This window comes from Chiloscyllium punctatum, chromosome 11, assembly GCF_047496795.1.
Source record: "Chiloscyllium punctatum isolate Juve2018m chromosome 11, sChiPun1.3, whole genome shotgun sequence".
NCBI lineage: Eukaryota > Metazoa > Chordata > Chondrichthyes > Orectolobiformes > Hemiscylliidae > Chiloscyllium > Chiloscyllium punctatum.
In genome coordinates this window covers 72203336-72224109 of record NC_092749.1, presented here as the reverse complement: position 1 = coordinate 72224109, position 20774 = coordinate 72203336, and the positions used below count along the sequence as shown (strand labels likewise).

The following is a 20774-nucleotide window of genomic DNA, read 5'->3' as shown; positions in this document are numbered from 1 at the left end:
TATCCAAATCTGTCTTAAAAGTATTCAATAACCTCACCCCTACTGCCTTTTGAAGCACCAGTTCCAAAGTGACATAACCATTAGTGAAAAAAGTATATTCTCAAATCTGTCCTGAAAGAGGAGAGCCATAATTTTGAAACAATGCTTTCTAGTCCTGCACTGTCCCACAAGAGGAAACGCCACCAGCAGAAGGGATTGTGCAATGAGGAGGAAGAGGTTAACTATGGGATACCTTCAAGATAAATGGTTTCAGCTTCAGTCATGTCAACTCCAATGATGTCTTCTTCTTGGAGTCAGAATAAGCAGCTCTGACTCCCCCTGACTATGAATTGTTGCTTCTGGATGTGCGTCACATTGTCCTACAAGACAGAAAGAAGAGTAAATACAAATGTCTTAAGCCTTTGAAATTTTGGTAGAGGGATAAATCAAATTAAAATGAAGGAACAAATTCATGGCCTGAAGTTGTTGAATTCAATATGGTGTTTTGAAGGCTGTAAAATACCTAAGCAAAAAACGAGCTGCTAATCCTCCAATTTGTGTCGAGCCTTGTTGGAACACAGAGACAGAAATGTTAGCAAGTGAACAGAATGGTATAGTGAAATGTCTCATTTCCCAGCCTGACTAAGCAGGGGCTCAACCCAAACTTCCCTGGTCAGACCATAACTTATTCCAAATGCTGTTTACCCATTATCTCTTTATGCTCACTAACCTAAATTGCCTCCCTCATTTCTTCCTTTGTCCCAACTAGCGTTACAAACCTCTCCAAACTCTGAATTCCTCCAATTTTGAAGTCATGTCCATCCACGATGTTAAATATTAAACAATTAGCAACAACAATTGTTGTAATACTGAGGCCTCAGAGTTCTGGATTTCTCAGCCTAAATTGCTCAACGCTTCCAAATCTTTGCTGTCCATTGAGCACTCCTTAAAATCTATTCCAATCAATATTACTCTTAATCCTTGTGTGATTCAGAATCAAATTTTGTTTGAGAATGCTGTTGGATTCACGTATTGCATTAAGTGTGCTATTTTAGTACATTATTGTTTTTGTATTTGTAATAAATTGTGTGCCTTCAGTTTCCTTTCTGTACTGCAGACGCACTCACTATTACAACAGAATTTGTAGTTATAGGGAAAAGCAGAAAAGGAAGTCTCCATTTCCTGTGATTAGGTTAAGGCATGGAACTTACATCATCCATCCATCATGTTTCAAGAAACATGTAGCCTCCAAATGTCCAAATTGTTGGGGAGGAAGAATGCTAGCACTTCCAAGTGTAAGTGTACCACCTTCCATTTTGGAGAGGACACATAAATAAGAGACGAGCTTACCAATCGCTGAAGCATTTGGGAATAAGGGACTTTATACCTGCTTCATATAGGCAAAAGTGAGGACTGCAGAAGCTGGAAACCAGAGTTTAGATCAGAGTGGTGCTGGAAAAGCACAGCAGGTCAGGCAGCGACCGAGGAGCAGGAAAATCGAGTTTCCGGGCAAAAACCCTTCATCAGGAATAGAAACAGGAAGCCTCCAGAATGAAGGACTTTTGCCCGAAATGTCGATTTTCCTGCTCCTCGGTCGCTGCCTGAACTGCTGTGCTTTTCTAGCACCACTCTGATCTAAACACCTGCTTCATATCTCCACTTTAACATTGATTCAATGTGTGGAAATTATAAATAATTTCTCCCAAAACATAAAATCCTTGTCTATAAGCATCTTTCCCTACTTCGAGATCCAGTACCACAGATGACCCAGTTTTAATCCATTGACCTCTCATTGTTGTTTACTCCTCCGAGGCCTTTAACATATTCCTTCCACAGCACCTCCCCAGTGGCCAATCATTTCGACCAGTCATCGATATGGCCTTTTCCTGCAGCACTGATGCTGTGTTAATGTGGGAAAGCAACACACAGGAGTTTGATTCTTAGATCCTTCCACAGATAATTATCGTATAGATTACACCCAAATATCGGCACTCCCAGATTTCCTGACCATGATGTCCAAAACCCAAGTTTCCTGCAACTTAAAACAAATGGCTTCAAATACCTTCTACAAATTTGGTACTAAGGTAATGAACTCCAACAAAATTACTCTCTATAGCCGAGACATTTGACCTCATGGCATCATTTTTCTGATGTGTATGTACCAAATGACCACTCTTTTGCTTTATGATGTTTGCCAGTATGCGGTAGTGGTTAAGGATATTTTTGAAGATAATTTGCTGGAATTGAGGAATAAACAAATGTAAGATTTTGGGAGTTATCTGCAGGCTTCCTGATAGTTGAGATAAACTAGTGGAATATGATTAACTAAGAGAAATTTGTTTCGAAGGTAGTGCAGTCACAATAGCAAATTCTAATTTTCCCAGAAACTGTGAGAAATAGCTTAAGTTCCAAAGGCAACAGATTTACTGACTGTATTCAAGTCACTTTCTGAAGCAATTAAGAATCGATAAAACCAGGCATATTAGACCTGGTGGTGAGTAGTGAGCATCAGAAAAATTAATTTTAAAAATGGTTTAACAGTGAGTGAACATCCAGCCAACAGTGATTGTAATATGGTAGGATTTAATACCAGACTGAGAGGAAAGAAAAGGTGAGTCACAACCAAGATAATTAAACTTAGATAATGTTGACTTTGGAAAGTTTGCAGAACTGATAACGTAAAAATACAGAACAACTAAAAATAAAACCTGCATAAAGTTGTGTAATTCAGCAACCTTGGTCAACAGAATAAGTGAGCAATGGGAAAGAACTATGAAGAAAAGGGCTTATTCAAATGGGAAAAAAAAGTGTTGATACCATGGACTAAAGGTGATATCAAAAATAGGAAGTGGACTTCTCAAATTTGGCGGTGTCAATTTTGGAGTTTCATGAGGAGGTTCTCTCTGTGAGCACTAGCAACATTTCTCATGCAGTTTTATGCTGCTCACCTCATTAAGATGATCCATACCACCACTCTCTCAATTTCGTGCACTGACCAGCTGTGTTAGCCACTGCCAGAACCATCCAGGATTTCCAACACCAATACCATATTTGAAGCCAAGCTTCACCCAGGTAAAATATTGCAAGCCAGGGACTGCACTTCTGTCAAGACTTGTTCCACAGATGGCTGAGACACAATGGCACCACACTTTACTGAGAGACCTGGAATCCTGGTGGATGGAATCATGGACGGGAAAGATGTCCTCTTTCCTCAAGACTGCCAGAAGACCCCACAGACCCTACCCTGCCAGCTTGCTCTGAAATTGTCACATGAATCTGTTGGTTTATGTCTTCTAGAGGAATGTCCAACAATGCCACAAAATGGTTAATGACCTTCTGTGGTAAGTGCTGCCATATTCTCTCTGCTACTTCACACTCTGGCTAATGTTGAAACTGCTCACATCTTCTATCAAAGTTGATGGTCCAACACTCTCACTACTGCATGCAGCATCTTCCTCAATCCCTACCCCTCCAAAATTACAAACCCTGCATCCCCCTGCTCTGCTTACTCACTCACCCATCAAACTGCTACACCTTTCCCTCATTTGCACCAATGCTAAAAACTGTGACAGTCACTTGCATCGCGCTCAATCCGTCCTTTCCTCTTATTCCATGGGAAAGCTGTCTAGAATAGGATAGAGTGGGGCCATCCAACATTAATCTACTGATTCCCTGCAAAGATAAAATCCTTGCTTCATTTGAGGAGTGTGATTGCACATGTAGGGATGCCGAGACCTCCATGTCCCAGCAACCAAATAGGACTCATTACTGAGCGCTATGCTGCTTTTCCATGACATGAATGTATTCCTAACATGTTCTTTTCACAACCTACTCCTGCTCTCATCTTCCACAGGCCTGAGCAGCATGCATACAACCTGCACCTCAAACAAAGTAAACACTCCAGTTATCACCTCCACCTCTACTTCTGAGGCAGAAGTCACAGAACTCTCAGAGCATGCAATCGCAAGTCTGTCTCCTGCGCTCTCCATCTACTCAAATACTGACACCTCAGTGGCTATTTTATCCAGATTAGAGTCTGGAGAGTAGATCTCTGGAGACCAGGCACCTGCACAGCCCCATAGAGGAGAGGACTGCTTGGTGTTGACCATTAACAACTTCATTAAATTGTACAAAGAGACAAAGGAACAGCAGCATATTTGTGGAGACACTCAGAAAGCTGGATCAAAGGTTGGAGGAATCCGTCAACATGACCAGCACTGACCAGGCTCCCACATATGTGAAGTTAGTCACCTCCAGGAAGAGTTGGCAGCTACTGGTGGCAGCCATGTCCAACAGAATGCTTATTAGCTGCCGGAGACATACACAGACATGCCATTCTAACTATTGATGATCAACAGAAATGACAAGGCAATATTGAGAAACATTAGCCTTCCTGCCGGTAGCACTTCCTCACAAGAAGACAAGATGGTGTCAGCAAGCACCCAAATGGAAGACATGCAATGTACAAGGGGAAGTATTCTGTCAGGCCACTCCAAAGTGCATGGTGCTTCCACACTGCCTGTGATCCCTGATTGTGCAGACATTACAAACAATGAGAATAAGACTGCAGCTGACTTGGACACCTAAAGCACATTTCGGCTGTCTATCACAGCTAGAATATTGTATGCAGTTCTGGAATGTACATTCCAGTGCTATCAGATCCCTCCTGTAGAGGGTGGAGAGGAGATTTAGCATAATGTTGCTAGGACTGGAGAGTTTTAGTTATGAAGAGAAAATAGACTGTGGCTGTTTTCTTTGGAACAGAAGAGACTAAGGGGTACATCATTGAGATGTATAAAATTATGTGGGGCATAGATTGGAAGGCACTTCTCCCCTTGGTGGGGAATCAATGACCAGGAAGTGTAGATTTAAGGTAAGGGGCAGGAGGTTTAGAGGGGATGTAAGGATTTGTTTCCATCCTGATGCTGGTAGGAATCTGGAACTCACTGCCTATAAAGGTGGTAAAGGTAAAACCCCTTACATCATATGAAGGAAGATGTAGATGTGTACTTGTGATGCCAAGGCATATAAGGTTCTGCTCAGAGTGCTAGAAAATTGGACAAGAGTAGTTAGATCGAGAGTGTGGTTCTGGAAAAACACAGCAGGTTAGGCAGCATCCAAGGCGCAGGACAATTGATGTTTCAGGCAAAAGTCCTTCCTTAGGAATGAGGCTAGCGGGCCAGGGGACTAAGAGATATAAAGGAGGGGGGAGGGGTTGGGTAGTTGGAGAAGGTAGCTGGTGATAGGTAGTTGAAGGTTGGGGAGAAGGTCAGAGAGGAGAGTGAAGCGGATAGGTGGGAAGGAAGATTTAGATTAGATTAGATTTCCAATTGTATGGAAACAGGCCCTTTGGCCCAACAAGTCCACACCGACCCTCCGAAGAGCAACCCACCCAGACCTATTCCCTTACATTTACCCCTGACTAATGTACCTAACAGTATGGGCAATTTAGCATGGCCAATTTACCTAAACCTGCACATCTTTGAATTGTGGGAAGAAACCGGAGCACCCAGATGAAACCCACACAGACATGGGGAGAATGTACAAACTCCACACAGACAGTTGCCCAAGGTGGGAATTGAACCTGGGTCCCTGGTGCTGTGAGGCAGCAGTGCTAACCACGAGCCACCTGCCCATATGGACAGGTCAAGAGGGCAGTGCCGATTTGGAGGTTTGGGAGTGGGAAACGTTGGGGGAAACTGGTGAAATCCACATTGATCCTATGTGGTTGCAGGGTCCCAAGGCGGAAGATGAGACATTCTTCCTCCAGGCATCGGGTGGCTAGGGTTTGCGGTGGAGGAGACCCAGGACCTGCATGCCCTTGAGAGTGGGAGGAGGGTGGTGGAGTTGGTACGGGTGTCCCAGAGGTGTTCTCTGAAATTATCTGCAAGTTGGCTTCCTGTCTCCCCGATGTAGAGGCGACCGCATCGGGTACAACGGATACAGTAGATGATGTGTGTGGAAGTACAGGTAAATTTTTGTCAGATGTGGAAGGATCCTTTAGGGCCTTGGATGGAGGTGAGAGGGGAGTATGGATGCAGGTTTTGGAATTCTTGTGTTGGCAGGGGAAAGCGCCGTGAGTGGGGTGTGGGCTGGTGGGGGCGTGGATCTGACAAGTAAGTCATGAAGGAAATAGTCTCTCCAAAACACAGATGGGGTGGGCAGGGAAATATATCCCTAGTGGTGGGGTCTGTTTGTAGGTGGTGGAAGTGGCAGAGGATGATGAGATGTATCTGGAGGTTGGTGGGGTGGAAGATAAGGATCAGGGGGTTTCTGTCCTTGTTGCAATTGTAAGTGTGGCAGAGGTGCAGGAAGTGGAGGAGATGTGCTGGAGGATATCGTCGACCATGTGGGAAGGGAAATTGCAGTCTTTGAAGAAGGAGGCCATCTATGATGTTCTATGTTGGAACTGGTCCTCCTGGGAGCAGATGAGGTGGAGGCGGAGGAATTGGGAATAATGGCCTTTTTACAGGAGGCAAGATGAGAGGAGGTGTAATCCAGGTATCTGTGGGTGTCAGTGGGTTTGTAGTAGATATCCGTGTTGAGTCGGTCACCAAATATGGAAATGGAGAGGTCCAGGAAGGGGAGGGAGGCGTCCGAGATGGTCCGGGTGAGTTTGAGGTCAGGATGGAAGGTGTTGGTGAATTTGATGAACTGTTCAATCTTTTCATGAGAGCATGAGATAGTCCCATTACAGTCATCAATGTAGTGGGGGAAAAGATGGGGAATGGTGCCAGTGTAGCTGCAGAAGATGGACTATTCCACGAGCCTGATGAAGAGACACCCATGCGGGTGTTCATGGCTACCCCTTTGGTTTCGATGAAGTGGGAGGATTGGAAGGAGAAGTTGTTGAGGGTGAGGACCAGTTCAGCCAGGCGAACGAGAGTGTCAGTGGAAGGTACTGGTTGGGTCAGCGTGAAAGAAAGAAACAGAGGACTTGGAGGCCTTCGTCTTGGCAGATAAATGTGTAGAGGGACTGGATGTCCATGGTGAAGATAAGGCCTTGGAGGCCAGGGAGACAAAAGTCTTGGAGGAGGTGAAGGGCATGAGTGGTGTCCTGAATGTAAGTGGGAAGTTCCTGGACTAAGGGGGACAGGATGTTGTCAAGGAATGTAGCGATGAGTTTGGTGGGACATTAGCAGGCTGAGATGATGGGTCGACCAGGGCAGTCAGGTTTGTGAATTTTGGGTATAAGCTGGTATTGTGCGGTGCAGGGTTCTCTGACTATGGGATTGGAGGCTGTGGGTGGGAGATCCCCAGAGGTGGTGAGGTTGTAGATGGTCTGGAAGATAATGGTTTTGGCCTCCTCCATCACCAAACCCTAACCACTTGATGCCTAGAAGAAGAATGCCTCATCTTCTGGTTCGGGACCCTGCAAACATACAGGATCAATGTGGATTTTACCAGTTTCCCCACTTCCCCTTTTCCCACCCTACACCAGTCCCAAGCCTCCAACTTGGCACTGCCCTCATGACCTGTCCATCTCTCTTTCCACCTGTCTGCTCCACCCTTCACTCCAACTTATCACTTTCCCCCTCCGCCTTCATCTACATATCACAGTCCCAGCTACACTCCCCCTGTCCCTCTCCCCTCCCATTCATCTCTCAGTCCCTCTGACCCACAAGCCTCATTCCTGATGAAGGGCTTATGCCTGAAACGTCGATTTTCCTGCTCCTCGGATGCTGCCTGACCTGCTGTGCTTTTTCAGCACTACATTCTTGACTCTGATCTCCAGCCCTCACTTTCTCCAAGTATAGTTAGGTGCTTATTTTTGTCTGATGTCGACTGGATAGGCCAAGGGACATTCTTCTGTGCTGTAGACTAATATGAATTTTTTTTATTCATTCATGGAACGAAGGCATCACTAGCCAGGTCAATATTTACTGTCCACCCTTAATTGCCCAGAGGCCAGTTAAGAGTCAACCACATCGCTGTGAGTCTGGAGTCAGATGTAGACCAGACCAGGTAAGAATAGCAGTTTCCTTCCCTGAAGGACATTAGTGAACCAGATGGGTTTTTTTCTGACGATTGGCAATGAATTCATGATCATTGTTAGACTCTGAATTCCACCATCTGCCATGGGATTTGAACCCGCATCACCAGAGCATTACTTGGGTCCCTGGATTAACAGTCCCATGATAATACCAATTGGTCATTGCCTCCCTTTGAATGTTATGATTACAGAGAAGTTGAGCAATAATGGAACAGAATCCTCTTCAATTGATAAATTCAGTTACATTATGATATGGTACTGTCAATGTGATCTGTGTACAGTCAGCTATATTGCCACAGCCTACTGCCCAGCTATAGAACTGACCTTGTCACAGGGATACAAATTGAAGTGTTGTGATCCCACACAAACTGCATTTATAACAGCCTTGAAACATTTGTAGGCTGAGGATTGAGAGACTCCACAAAGGTCCCCAGTGGATCCTTGGAAGCAGCCAGTAGCATTGTTTGGGGGATGGATTCGCGGATGTAGGTGGGAAGTTTGGGACAGCTGTCACCTTGATGGCACCAGGATAGGATGGCCACCCACCCCTTCAGATTATGCATTCTGCTCCAAGAAAAGTCTTCTGTGATTTCAGTCAGAGTCCTGGGAAATTCCCAGTCTGGACAGACACTGCACTTCACTCATTTGGAGGAAATTGTCTCTCCTCTGCCTCCTGAGGGGACCTACTTACATGACATATTCATGTAGAGGCTGTTCTACAGCCGCTGGAGGTTTCCACAGGTACTAGGCTTGCTGGCACATTTTTTCTTGCTTCAATTTCCCTGCATATTCATTGTGTAGCAAGATCAATTGGTCACTGTTCCTCAGGATCTATGTAGGGAATATCACAAACAGAATCAGTCTTTAGTAATGTGGGCACTCAGCATTTGCAAATGAGTTTTCCATAATCCTCAATACGAAAAATCATGGTGGGGTCTGACAATGAGAGTTATTTATTGCCTCATCATAGATCCTTGCCAGAGTAGTCTAATATAAACTGTGTATAAACTCCAGGAAGAAGCTATCAGTGTTTTCAATCCAGAAGTTAACATCAAACTTCCTAATACTTCAGTTTAAGGAAAATATTTTTTTCCATGGTGCGCATTATAAAAGGGATGATTTTAAGTCCAGTAAAAGTGATCTTTTTTCTTTGTTTGGAACCTGTAAAGGAGTATTTAGGGATTAATGAGATGATGTCTTTACTGTGTGTTTAAAAATCTTTGAGTTTGTGTTATAAGTGAATAGTTTGTTTGATTCTATTTTATCTTGATTTATTTCAGTGAACAAACTTCTGTTTTAATGTTAAAACAATTCTGACTCAGTGGGAGACCACTTAATTAAAGCCAAACCAAAAAAAATCTATCAAAGCAGGTTTAAATCTGGGATCTGATGCATCCATAGCAATATTAGCTCAGGTAATAACAGTATGTAGACCATATTCAAATATATGCTGTTTTAGCCATGTTGCAACATATAGTGAGAGATTATAGGTGTAGTGGAATTATTGAAATCTTGTAACCCCCAACCCTACCCTCAAATTGCCTGGGAAAAAGAGCACTACATATAGCGTGTGTGTTGTCAAATACTTACCATTCAATGTGACAGGAATGTGCAGCTCTGCATCCTTGTACAGCCTATGGTATTTTGGAATATGGTTTAAAATTAAGCATGGAGGTGTCACTTTAAAGGTCATTCATGATTACTTCTGTTTGACTGCGATGACAGTGATTAGTTAATAATGATTAAAGGCATGATCCAAGGTTGCTTGTGGCCAGGAATTTAATTTGACAAGAGTTGGTCACTGCATAAAGATCATTTGCAAATTCTATGATGAAAGGTATGTTTAACTTCTCATATGTAAGTCCCAAATATTGTAATTACTCCTCAAAGGGCCTCACATTACACTGAAGTACAGCCTGCTCCCTCAGAGAAATAAATACTTACTCTGCCCAATCAGCTGTGGTGCATTGTGCATTTGCAGTTTAGAAAATGATTTCATAAGCATTGTAGGCTCAGTCTATTAGTCTAGATCACCCCCAATCTTCAGGTTCCTTTTTGTATTGACTTCCTTGCCAACCCCAGCAAATTTGAGGTTCCCCATTTTCCCATCCAACCCTTTTATTTAACTCTTCATATCCTCACTTAACTCACTGAGCCCCAGGCCTACAGATTAGTAAAACCAAACATTATGCTGATCTGCCCCTCCCACCAATGCCAAATCCAGGTGACTGTGAATGACACCACCCCCCCCACCCAACTTCCACAGTGTCCTATGCCCTCCAATGGTCCATTGTCTTCCCCCTCAAATGTTGAATTACACCCTTCTTTATAATTACTGTCCTTTCTGCATCAAGCAAGCTACCTTTGTTCTCCATTAGTGACGTCCCCACCATGCCAGTGGCTTCTGATAACCTCCTTGACTTTCAGTGAATAGATCCCCAGGAGAAGCCAAAGTTCAGCCAACCACTGGTCAGTTTAGAACAGTAACAATCACTGAGCCTGGCCAGACTCAAAAAGTGTGGTGCTGGAAAAGCATAGGTCAGGCAGCAGTAGAATCAAAGTTTCAGGCATAAGGCTTTTATCAGGAAAGTTACGGGGCTGAAGAAGGGGGAAGGAGAATTGTGAATGGGGCTGAGCTTGGCCAGACCCCTGCCTGATATCTGTGTAGCTCCCTGACTGACTGACTTCCTGCAAATCCCCAGAGGTTGCATTGGACCTGCAGCACTGACTGTGGCTCGCTCCCCAAACTGTAATGAGGCAGATTTTCTGTAACGACCTCTGCAGGTGGAAGGGGTGTGTGTCACTGTAAAACTGGTTCTTGGCCAATGCCAACCCTGTGGATGGAAGGGCTGTGTGTGTGTCACTGTAAGGCTGGTCTTGGCCAATGCCAACCCCTGTGGATGGAAGGGCTGTGTGTGTCACTGTAAGGCTGGTTCTTGACCAATGCCAACCCCTGTGGATGGAAGGGGTGTGTGCCACTGTAAGGCTGGTTCTTGGCCAATGCCAACCTCTGCAGATGGAAGGGGTGTATGTCACTGTAAGGCTGGTTCTTGGCCAATGCCAACCTCTGCCAACCTGCAGTTGCAACAACTTGGCACCCTTTAGTTTCTCTCTGCTGCATGGGAAAATAGCAACCTTTATATAAATGATGTCATATTAGATAATCGTGAAATCTTAATGCATACAAATAAGAACTTCTCTGCTCACTTACAAGATTCTCATCTCACCATTGAAACCTTATGCTGTGATAGGCCTAGAGCCAAGATCTCCTGGTTATCGGTGAGACGGCAGTGGAGCTAGGGGCTCCTGGTTGTGGTAAGCCCAAAGCAGGATGCCTGGTTATCAGTGACGGGTCAGTGGCAGCAGAGTCAGGGTCTCCTGGTTGCAGGCTGAATGTGGGTCCGGCATTGGCAGCTGTTGGCAAAGTGGTCCAAGCAATGAAGAGATGGAGCCTGAAAAGTGGCAACTCCGATGTTAGTGGGTCCAGTGCAGGTGGCAGTAGAGGTTTCATTGGTCAGCCGGCTTAGGGTTCAGGACTCATGGTGGAGGTAGCAGAATGAAAATGGACCTTCTTTCAGCTTAATCTTTTTATTCTTAAAATGTTCACATGGTGCCGGATTGTAGCAGCAGTAGAAGCTTTTCACTGTATTTTATTATGTTGTTCATTGTAGCATACAAGTGGCAGAAATTCATTCATTCATTATGTGGACAATCTGTATCTCATTATATATCACATTTTTCTGATCTTGCTGTAATTTCCTAACTGTCATGCCATTGCCTACGTCACTCTAGACCTGGAAAAATTCAGACCAAAGAAATGAACTCCAGTGATAAGAGAATAAAACAAAAAATACCTGAGGAATATTATGAACAATACAATTTTTTTTAACAAATGTATTAATAGAATATAGGCCCCTTAATGAGGGGCATGGGTGATAGTGTAATGTAAATCAAAAATAGCAAAATATTAAATATTTATTATGTACCAGTTTTCCCAACCCAGAAACAGAAAAACAGCACCACGGAGGAAAAGAATACCAAATCAATAGTGGAACTAATTAAATTATAAATCTTAAAAATTAAGGAAATAATAAGAATAAAGAGAAAGAGATTTCTACACAATCCAGCACGGTGCTATACCCAATGCATGCATAAGGTAAAAGCTTGCCAAGATACCAGTGATCTGGGACACCGGGAAAGGTCTGAACTGGAGCACGGGGCAAAAGAGCAAATTGTAGGATGGTCCTCGAAAATATGAGTTGATTAGTTGCTTTGTCACAAGCAGTCACATAGCTGAAGCCATTGATCATTAAAATACATCTCAACATTACTCTATATGCATTACAATTAAGTCAGGAGCTAGTCACGGATTCCTGATTGTTAACCCCACATTGAACTAAAATTGCTTCCCCAGCCATACAAATAATAACAGTGCTCAGACTCACCAATTCTAGGCATTTCTTAGTAAACTGTGTCACAATCATTAAGGCTGCCATGTCAGTGAGTGAACACATGATGACTTGTAAGCTTTTCTCCTTGAAAAATATTAGACATAATCAAATTTTTCTCAGTCCAAAGTATACTGTGTGCAAGAGTAATGAGGTGATAATCATAATGAGATGGTAATCAGTAATTTATGGTAATCAGTAATCAGATGGCCCGGGTCAGAAGAATTTGCAGCACACAGAAATATATTAAATCTGAAATCTGTCACAAGAGATTATGAAAGAAGTATATTTCAAAATTCAAGCTTTACTGTCAATCTGCATGTGAAGTTCCTACAATTATTCTGGCACTTATGCAATGTAGTCTATGTCTGTAATACTAATCTTTAATAGTGTCCTGTTGAACAACACAGTGGAAAGACTTGCGCAATAGAACTTTATTTTTTAATTCTGCATCAACTGCTCCGATTGATCTATCGACTTTCTTTTCGCAGACTCACCTGGTGTGCCGCCAAGTGCCAACACACATCAGCTTTTCCGAGGTTTCAGTTTTGTCGCCACCAACCTTGGCCAAGAGCATACACAGTCCGACTCTCGACAACTGATTGACCATTCAATTGTGCAGGTCAGATAGTTCTTAAGATCTTAACAGTAAAAGCAATGGAGTTAGCTAAACAGGAATTTATTCCCTCATACTATCAATATTTTCAGTGGGCAAAATGCACTAGCTAGTATCTATAGGTATGTTAACAAATCTGTAATAGAGGTAGTGAGTTGACGATGCTGAAGCTTGAACAGTATATGCTAGATGCATCGAATTTGATTATGAATGCAACAATCTCAGGCATTCTTAAATAGCTATTAGCTATTAGAAAATTAAGTAGGATATTATTCTGTGCTGAGAATAAGAAGCACTGTTTATCTCATGATGAGATGCAAAACATGTATGTAAATGAAGAATAATATTTATTTTTGGGCATAATAATCAAAGGTACATCCAAATACTATCAAAAGGAACAATTATGAGCAGGCATTTTTGAATATAAACCAACTATCAATTTCAAAATTTGCATTTTCATGATTCAGTTTTAATCACAAACTTACTTTTAAAACTGTTCAATGTGCAATTAACCTTAACCTTACATACAAGATAGTGCTATCTTAAATGACTAATTAATTGTAATCTGGTCAAAAAGATCAGTTAATAAAAGAAGACATTATCCTGAAGATGATTGATTTTCAAAATGTTTTACATTGGAAAATAAGGAAATTTTGAATCGTTTGATTGTGAAATGTTTATTTGTTAGAATTCTCATCACTTTGAGCTGGAGAGTTAAATATTAGAGGTGGAATATCTCCATTAGATTGATTAGCTATGCAAAGCACAAAGGTAGTAAAAAAATCACCTTATCACAAAAACTATTGCCTTTATCATTTATCTCTCATAGCAAACATCCACAGGCAGGCAACACAACCTTCAGCACTCTCAATCCTGATCACAGAGAAAAGTGTCGATGCCTCTAACTACACTATCCCCGATTACAACAGCATTTCTCTTCTCTCACCCCACTTGAATGGCTTGTGGCACCATGGTGCTGCAGTCAGTCGGCTCACCTTCCCTGCAGTCCCCATTCCCATCCACATAGGGAGCAAAATTCTTGAACCTGTTGGGCAAGGATAAGTATTACTTGATTTAGTGTTGTGTAATGAGGCAGACTTGATATGGGAGCTTAAAGTGAAGGAACCCTCAGGAGGCAGTGATCATTGTATGATTGAATTTACACTGCAATTTGAGAGGGAGAAGATAGAATCAGAGGTAATGGTATTACAGCTGAACAAAGGTAACTGCAGAGGCATGAGGCAAGAGCTGGGAACAATTGACTGGGAGAAGAACTGAGCAGGAAAGACAGTGGACCAACAATGGCAGGAGTTTCTGGGAGTAATTCAGGAGACACAGCAGAGATTTAGCCCAAGGAAGAAGAAGAAGGGTACAGGGAGGATGAGGTAATCATGGCTGACCAGGGAAGTCAAGGACAGCATAAAAGCAAAAGAGAAAGCATATAATATGGTGAAGGGCAGTGGGAAACAAGAGGATTGGGAAGCTTACATAGACCAAAAGAGGGCAACAAAAAAAAGAAATAAGGTAGGAGAAAATTAAATATGAGGGTAAGCTAGCCAGTAATATAAAGGAAGACAGTAAGAGTTTCTTTCAATATATAAAGGATAAAAGAGAGGCAAAAGTGGACATTGGACCTCTGGAAAATGATGCTGGAGAGATAGTAGTGGGGAACAAGGAAATAGTTGAGGAACTGGATAATTATTTCGCATCAATCTTCATGGTGGAAGACATGAGTAATATCCCAAATGTTCAGGAGAGTGAGGGGGCAAAACTGAGTATGGCGGCCATCACCAATAAGAAGATACTAGAAAAAACTAAATGGCCTGAAGGTGACTAGATTATCTGGACCAGGTAGAAAGAGTGGATGTTGGGAAGATGATTCCATTGGTAGGAGAGATTAGGACCCAAGGACACAGCCTCAGAGTAAAGGGAAGATCTTTTAGAATGGAGATAAGGAGAAACTTCTTCAGCCAGAGAATGATGAAACTATGGAATTCACCGTCACAGAAGGCTGTGGAGGCCAGGTTTTTGAATATATTTAAGATGGAGATAGTTGGATTCTTGGTTGTCAAGGGGATCCAGGATTACGGGGAGAAAGCAGGAGAATGGCGTTGAGAAACTTATCAGCCATGACTGAATGACAGGGCAGGCTTGATGGACTGAGTGGCCTAATCTCTGCCCCTATGTCTTAAGGTCTTATGGTCGTTAGGTCATCTAATTTGAAACATTGTCACTTTTTATTGTAAAACAAAAATCATGGTCTATTCAAGTTACTGCTTCCTGTAGCTGAACTGACAAAAAAAGGAAGTTTTAACATGTATTCAATAGTTGTATTGAGTGTGGAATGGGGGTTGAGATATTGGGTCTGGGTGAATTAAGTCAAGCACAGGTGGTTGTCAGAGCCAGGGAGAGTAGGGTGTTGAGTCTGTCTCAAGCAGTTTTGGTTGGAATTAAGATGTTGTCAGGTCTGGCAAGGTCAGATCACATTGGGGAGAGAAGGTGGGAGGATGTTGGGATCACCGAAGCAGGTTGGATTGAGTTGGGAGTGTGGATTGGAGCCTTCAGAACTGCCAAAGTTCAGGGAGGAGTGAGGTACGTTTGTAGGTGGTGAGTTTGGTGTTCAGTTTAAGAGTTACCTACGAGTTAGAACTGTTTTTTAAAACTAAATTTTCCTGATCTGCTATTAAGCTTACATAAGTTGGAATGCTCAGAAATGGTCAATCTTAAGAGGCATTTTTGGAGGGTTCCAGATAAACGCGAATTGTCAGTCCAAAATTTCAATTTCTTGGGCAATTGCCTTGGAGTCATCTCAAGATTTCCACATGGTCCTGCTGCATAACTCACCCATACTACAGTTACCACTGTCTGATCATTAAATTGCTAGGCCATTATTACTTTCTAAGTGCCCTGTAACATTTCCTAATAATAGTCTCCAGCATTTTGCCTACTGATGGTTGACGAACTGACGTATTATTCTTGTTATGATCCCAGACAGGATAGCTAAATTATGATCTGTTTGACATCAGTAATTTCCTTTTTGTTTAAAGCAGACAAAGTTTGAATACCAGGTACTAAGAGAATAAAGCCACAGGATTCAATGGTCTGAACCAAAAAAAAAGCTTTACTGTGCAGTATATTTGTATATATTATTTATATCCAGAATTAACATGAGGTAAATAGGTGTTAATAGGTGAATAGGTGTTAATGCAGCTGATTAGCCCATAGACTGTACATTCAGTGGCAGACACAGCCAAGCTAGATCCCATGAATTGCTCAGCCATCCTTCCAGATGAGAGTGAGCACCAGTGTAAGAATATTTTAAAACTACTTTTGAAGTGCTAGCTTTGAAACTGAATTGAAGCCCCTATTCAGTTTAGAGGCTTTCTTGCTTCTTTGGTTTACGAGATCTTGTCAGGTGGCGGGACTTAAACATAGGATGCTCCAGAGACTGCTCATCATCTGGCTTCTCAACTTTAGCACCTAAGAATGCACCCAAATGGATTGAATAGACTGTATGAAGCTCACAAACCAGGCAAATAATTCAGTCCAGATTAGAATCATGCTGGAAAAGCACAGCAGGTCAGGCAGCATCCGAGGAGCAGGAAAATCAATGTTTCAGGCAAAAGCCCTTCATCAGGAATGCAAATATTCAACTGAGTTGAATGGGCTCTGTCTTCAGTATCACTAAATTCTAACCTTTCACAATTCCACCAACCAATTACTTCTTTTTGGGCTTCCTTTATCTGTACTCTCAACTACACTGAACAGTCAACTTTCTAGTAGGCATTTTCTCTCCAGTCCCACAGAGCATGTTTTTTATTTATTCATTTATGGGATGTGAACATCATTGGCTGGCTGGCATTTATTCATCCCTACTTGCTCTTGAGAAGGTCATGGTAAGCCGCCTTCTTGAACTTCTGCAGTCCATCTGCTGTGGGTTGACACACAATGCCATTATGGAGGGAATTCCAGGACTTTGACCCAGTGACAGTGAAGGAATGGTGATATATTTCCAAGTGAGGATGGTAAGTGGCTTGAAGGGGAACTTGACTGTGGTGGTTCCCACATATCTGCTGCCCTTGTCCTTCTAAATGGAAGTTGTCATGGGTTTGGAAGGTTCTGTGTGAGAATCTTTGGTGAATTTCAGTGATGCACCTTATAGATAGGACACACTGCTGCTACTGAGCATTGGGGGTGATGCTTGTGGCCAGTCAAGCAGGTTGCCTTCTCCTGAATGGTGTCAAGCTTCTTGAGTGTTGTTGGGACTGCACTCATTCAGGCAAGTGGGGACTAATCCATCACACTCCTGACTTACACCTTGAAGATGGTGGACCGGTTTTGGGGAGCCAGAAGATGAGTTACTCGCTTCAGTATTCCTAGCCTCCAACCTGCTCTAGTAGCCAATTTGTTTATGTGGTGAGTCCAGTTGAGTTTCTGGTCAATGATAACCCTCAGGATTTTGATAGGGGGATTCAGTGATGGTAAGACCATTGAATGTCAAGGAACAGTGGTTAGATTGTCACTTATTGGTTTTGGTCATAGACGGCATTTGTGTGGCATGAATGTTACTTACCACTTGTCAGTCCAAACTTGAATATTGTCTAGAGCTTGTTGCATTTGAATGTGGACTGCTTCAGTATCTGAGGAGTCGTGAATGGTGCTGAACATCAGCGAACATCCCCACTTCTGACCTTATGATGGAGGGAAGGACATTGATGAAACAGCTGAAGAAGATTGGGTCTCGGGCACTACCCTGAGGAACCCCTGAAGACTTGTCCTGGAGGTGAGATGGCTGACTTTCATCAACCAAGACCATCTTCCTATTTGTTAGGTATGACTCCAACCAGTGGAGAGTTTGCGCCTGATATGCATTCATTCCAGTTTTGCTAAGACTCCTTGATGCCACACTTGATTGAATGCAGTTTCGATGCTAAGGGCTGTCATTCTCACCTCACCTCTGGAATCCAGCTCTTTTGTCCATGTTTGATCCAAGGTTGTAATAAAGTCAGGAGCTGAGTGGCCCTGACAGAACCCAAACTGGGCATCACTGAGCAGGTTATTGCTGAGCAGGTGCTGCTTGTTAGCACTGTTGATGACACCCTCCATCGCTTTACTGATGATTGAGAGTAGACTGATGGGCCAGGTTGGAACTGTCCTGCTTTTTATACACAGGATATACATGGACAATTTTCCACATTGTCAGGTAGGTGCCAGTGTTACAACTGTACTAGAACAGCTTGGCTAGGAAAGCATCAAGTTCTGGAGCACAGGTTTTTAGTAATATTGCCAGAAGGTTGTCAGGGCTTGTAGCTATTTCAGTATCCAGTGTCTCCTACCATTTGTTGGTATCACATGGAGGCTGAGGACTGGTATCTGTAAGGCCGGGGACCACTGGAGGAAGATGGATTATCTACTCGGCACTTCTGGCTAAAGTTTGCTGCTAAAGTTTCAGACTTATCTTTTGCACTGATGTGCCTTGCTTTTCAATCTTTGATGAAGGAGATATTTGTGGAGTCTCCTTCTCCAGTGAATTGTTTAATTGTGCTCCTCATTCACAACTGGATGTGGCAGGATTGCAGAGCTTTGATCTGATCCATTGGTTGTGCAATTGCTTAGCTCTATCACTTGCTGTTTCTGCTGTCTGGCATGCAAGTTGACGCCTAATTTTCAGGTTTGCCTGGTGCTGCTCTGGAATGCCCTCCTGCCCTTTCCTTTGAACTAGGGTTGATCCCCTGGCTTGATGGTAATGGATGAGTGGGGGATATGCCAAGCCATGAGGTTACAGATTCTGCTGGAGAACAATTTTGCTGCTGTAAATGGTTCACAGTGCCTCATGGATGCCCAGACTTGAGTTGTTCGAAGTCTGTTCCATTTAGCACGGTGATAGCGCCACACAACGTGATGGGGTTATTCTCTATGTGAAGCCGAGACTTCATGTCCACAAGGACTATGCAATGGTCACTCTTACCAATACTGTCATGGACAGATGTGTCTGCAGCTGGCAGACTGATAAGGATGAGGTTAAGTATGCTTTACCTCTTGTTGGTTCCCTCACCGCCCACCACACTTCCAGTCTAAAGGCTATGTCCTTTTGAACCCAACCAGCTTGATCAGTAGTAGTGCTGCTGAGCTACTCTTGGTGGTGGACATTGAAATCCCTGAACCAGAGAATATTTTGTGCCCTTTCCATCCTTGGTGCTTCCAATAAATGTTCACCATGGAGGAGTATGAGTCATTAGCTGAAAGAGAATGATATGTGGTAATCAGCAGGAGGTTTCCTTGCCCATGTTTAACCTGAAGCCACGAGACTTCAGGCAATCTGGAGACAATGTTGAGAACTCCCAGGACAACTCCCTCCCAACTGTATACCACTGTGCTGCCACCTATGCCAGGTCTGTCCTGCCAGTGGGACAGGCCATATCCAGGGATGGTGATGGTGGTGACTGGACATTTGTCTGTGAGGTACGATTATGTGGGTATGACTATGTCAGACTGTTGCTTGACCAGTCTGTGAGTCAGCTCTCCTAATTTTGGCACTAGCCTTCAAATGTCACCAAGGAAGACTTTTCAGAGTCGACAGGGCTGTTTCCACCCTTGTGTTTTCCGGTGCCTAGGTCAATGCAGGTGATCCATCCAGTTTAATTTCTTTGATGCTTTGTAGAGATTGGCACAACGGAATGGCTTGATGGGCTATTTCAGACAACAGTTTGAAAGTCACCCACTTTCCTATGAGTCTAGAATCACATGCAAGCCAGACCAGGTGAGGATGACAGGTTTCTTTCCCTGAAAGGCATTAGTGAGCCAGATGGAGTTTTCTGACAATCGGTAATGATTTCATGGTCATCAGTGGATTCTTAATTCCAGTGCTTTTTATTGAATTCAAATTCCACCATCTGCCGTGGTGGGATTTGAACCTTGGTCCCCAGAACATAGCTGAGTTTCTGGATTAATAGTCTAGCAATAATACCACAAGGCCATCACCTTCCCTATGCTGAAAAATGCCCAGGGTTTCCAAACCTCAAGAACCCAACAGCATGGAGCCACTTAACAGTAACAATTTCCCTACTCCTGACTAAAACTGTTCTCACACCCTTGAATTGTTTTGAATAACATATTAAAACCTCGCAACAAAGTTTGAACTTATTCCTAGGCAGGATAAAGTGTAACCACCAACAGAACATGTTGTGCTCAAAGGTTACCAACACAAATTGGATATAAACATATGTTTTATAACACTATTTTTCAGGGTATGTTTGCTATCTTCCAATCTTTGGGGATTTTTCTAGAATGTAAGAAATTAAGGAAGATCAAATGGAATGCACTCACTATCTTTGCAGTAACCTCATTTGAAAATCTAGCATGCATGTTGTCAGATCTAAAGGACTTTTCTTCACTTATTCCCATTCATAGTCCGTTATGATTTATTTACTTATAGCTGATTTCTTTAGGTTCCTCATTCTCTCTGCTGTCTTTGTGCCCCATTATAATTTTTGTACCTTCTATGAAGAAGGCAGCTATGTCGCATTCATTTTATTTCACTTCTATTTTTTAAATTTCCATTACAATTTGCTGTCACTCTGTCTCCAAGGCATCCAGGCTTACTTTCACTAATCACATTTTTCATAACTATAGAAACTTATGTAATATGTTTTATATCTCTTGCTAGTTTATTCTAATTCCCTTTTCTCTTTCCATATCAATTTCTTGGTCATCAGTTTCTGTATTCTAACATCTATCC

The 20774-nt window shown here is 42.8% G+C and overlaps 1 protein-coding gene across 5 annotated transcripts in view; it reads left to right on the top strand.

Annotated features, from left to right (window-relative positions):
• rps6ka2 (ribosomal protein S6 kinase, polypeptide 2) overlaps window positions 1-20774 on the top strand; it is a 436546-nt gene that overhangs the window by 357186 nt on the left and 58586 nt on the right. For all 5 annotated transcript variants that reach the window (XM_072581035.1, XM_072581037.1, XM_072581038.1 and 2 more), the window contains one exon: window positions 12912-13042. In XM_072581035.1, coding sequence (XP_072437136.1) covers window positions 12912-13042 — 131 coding nt within the window. The remainder of the gene's footprint in view (window positions 1-12911; window positions 13043-20774) is intronic.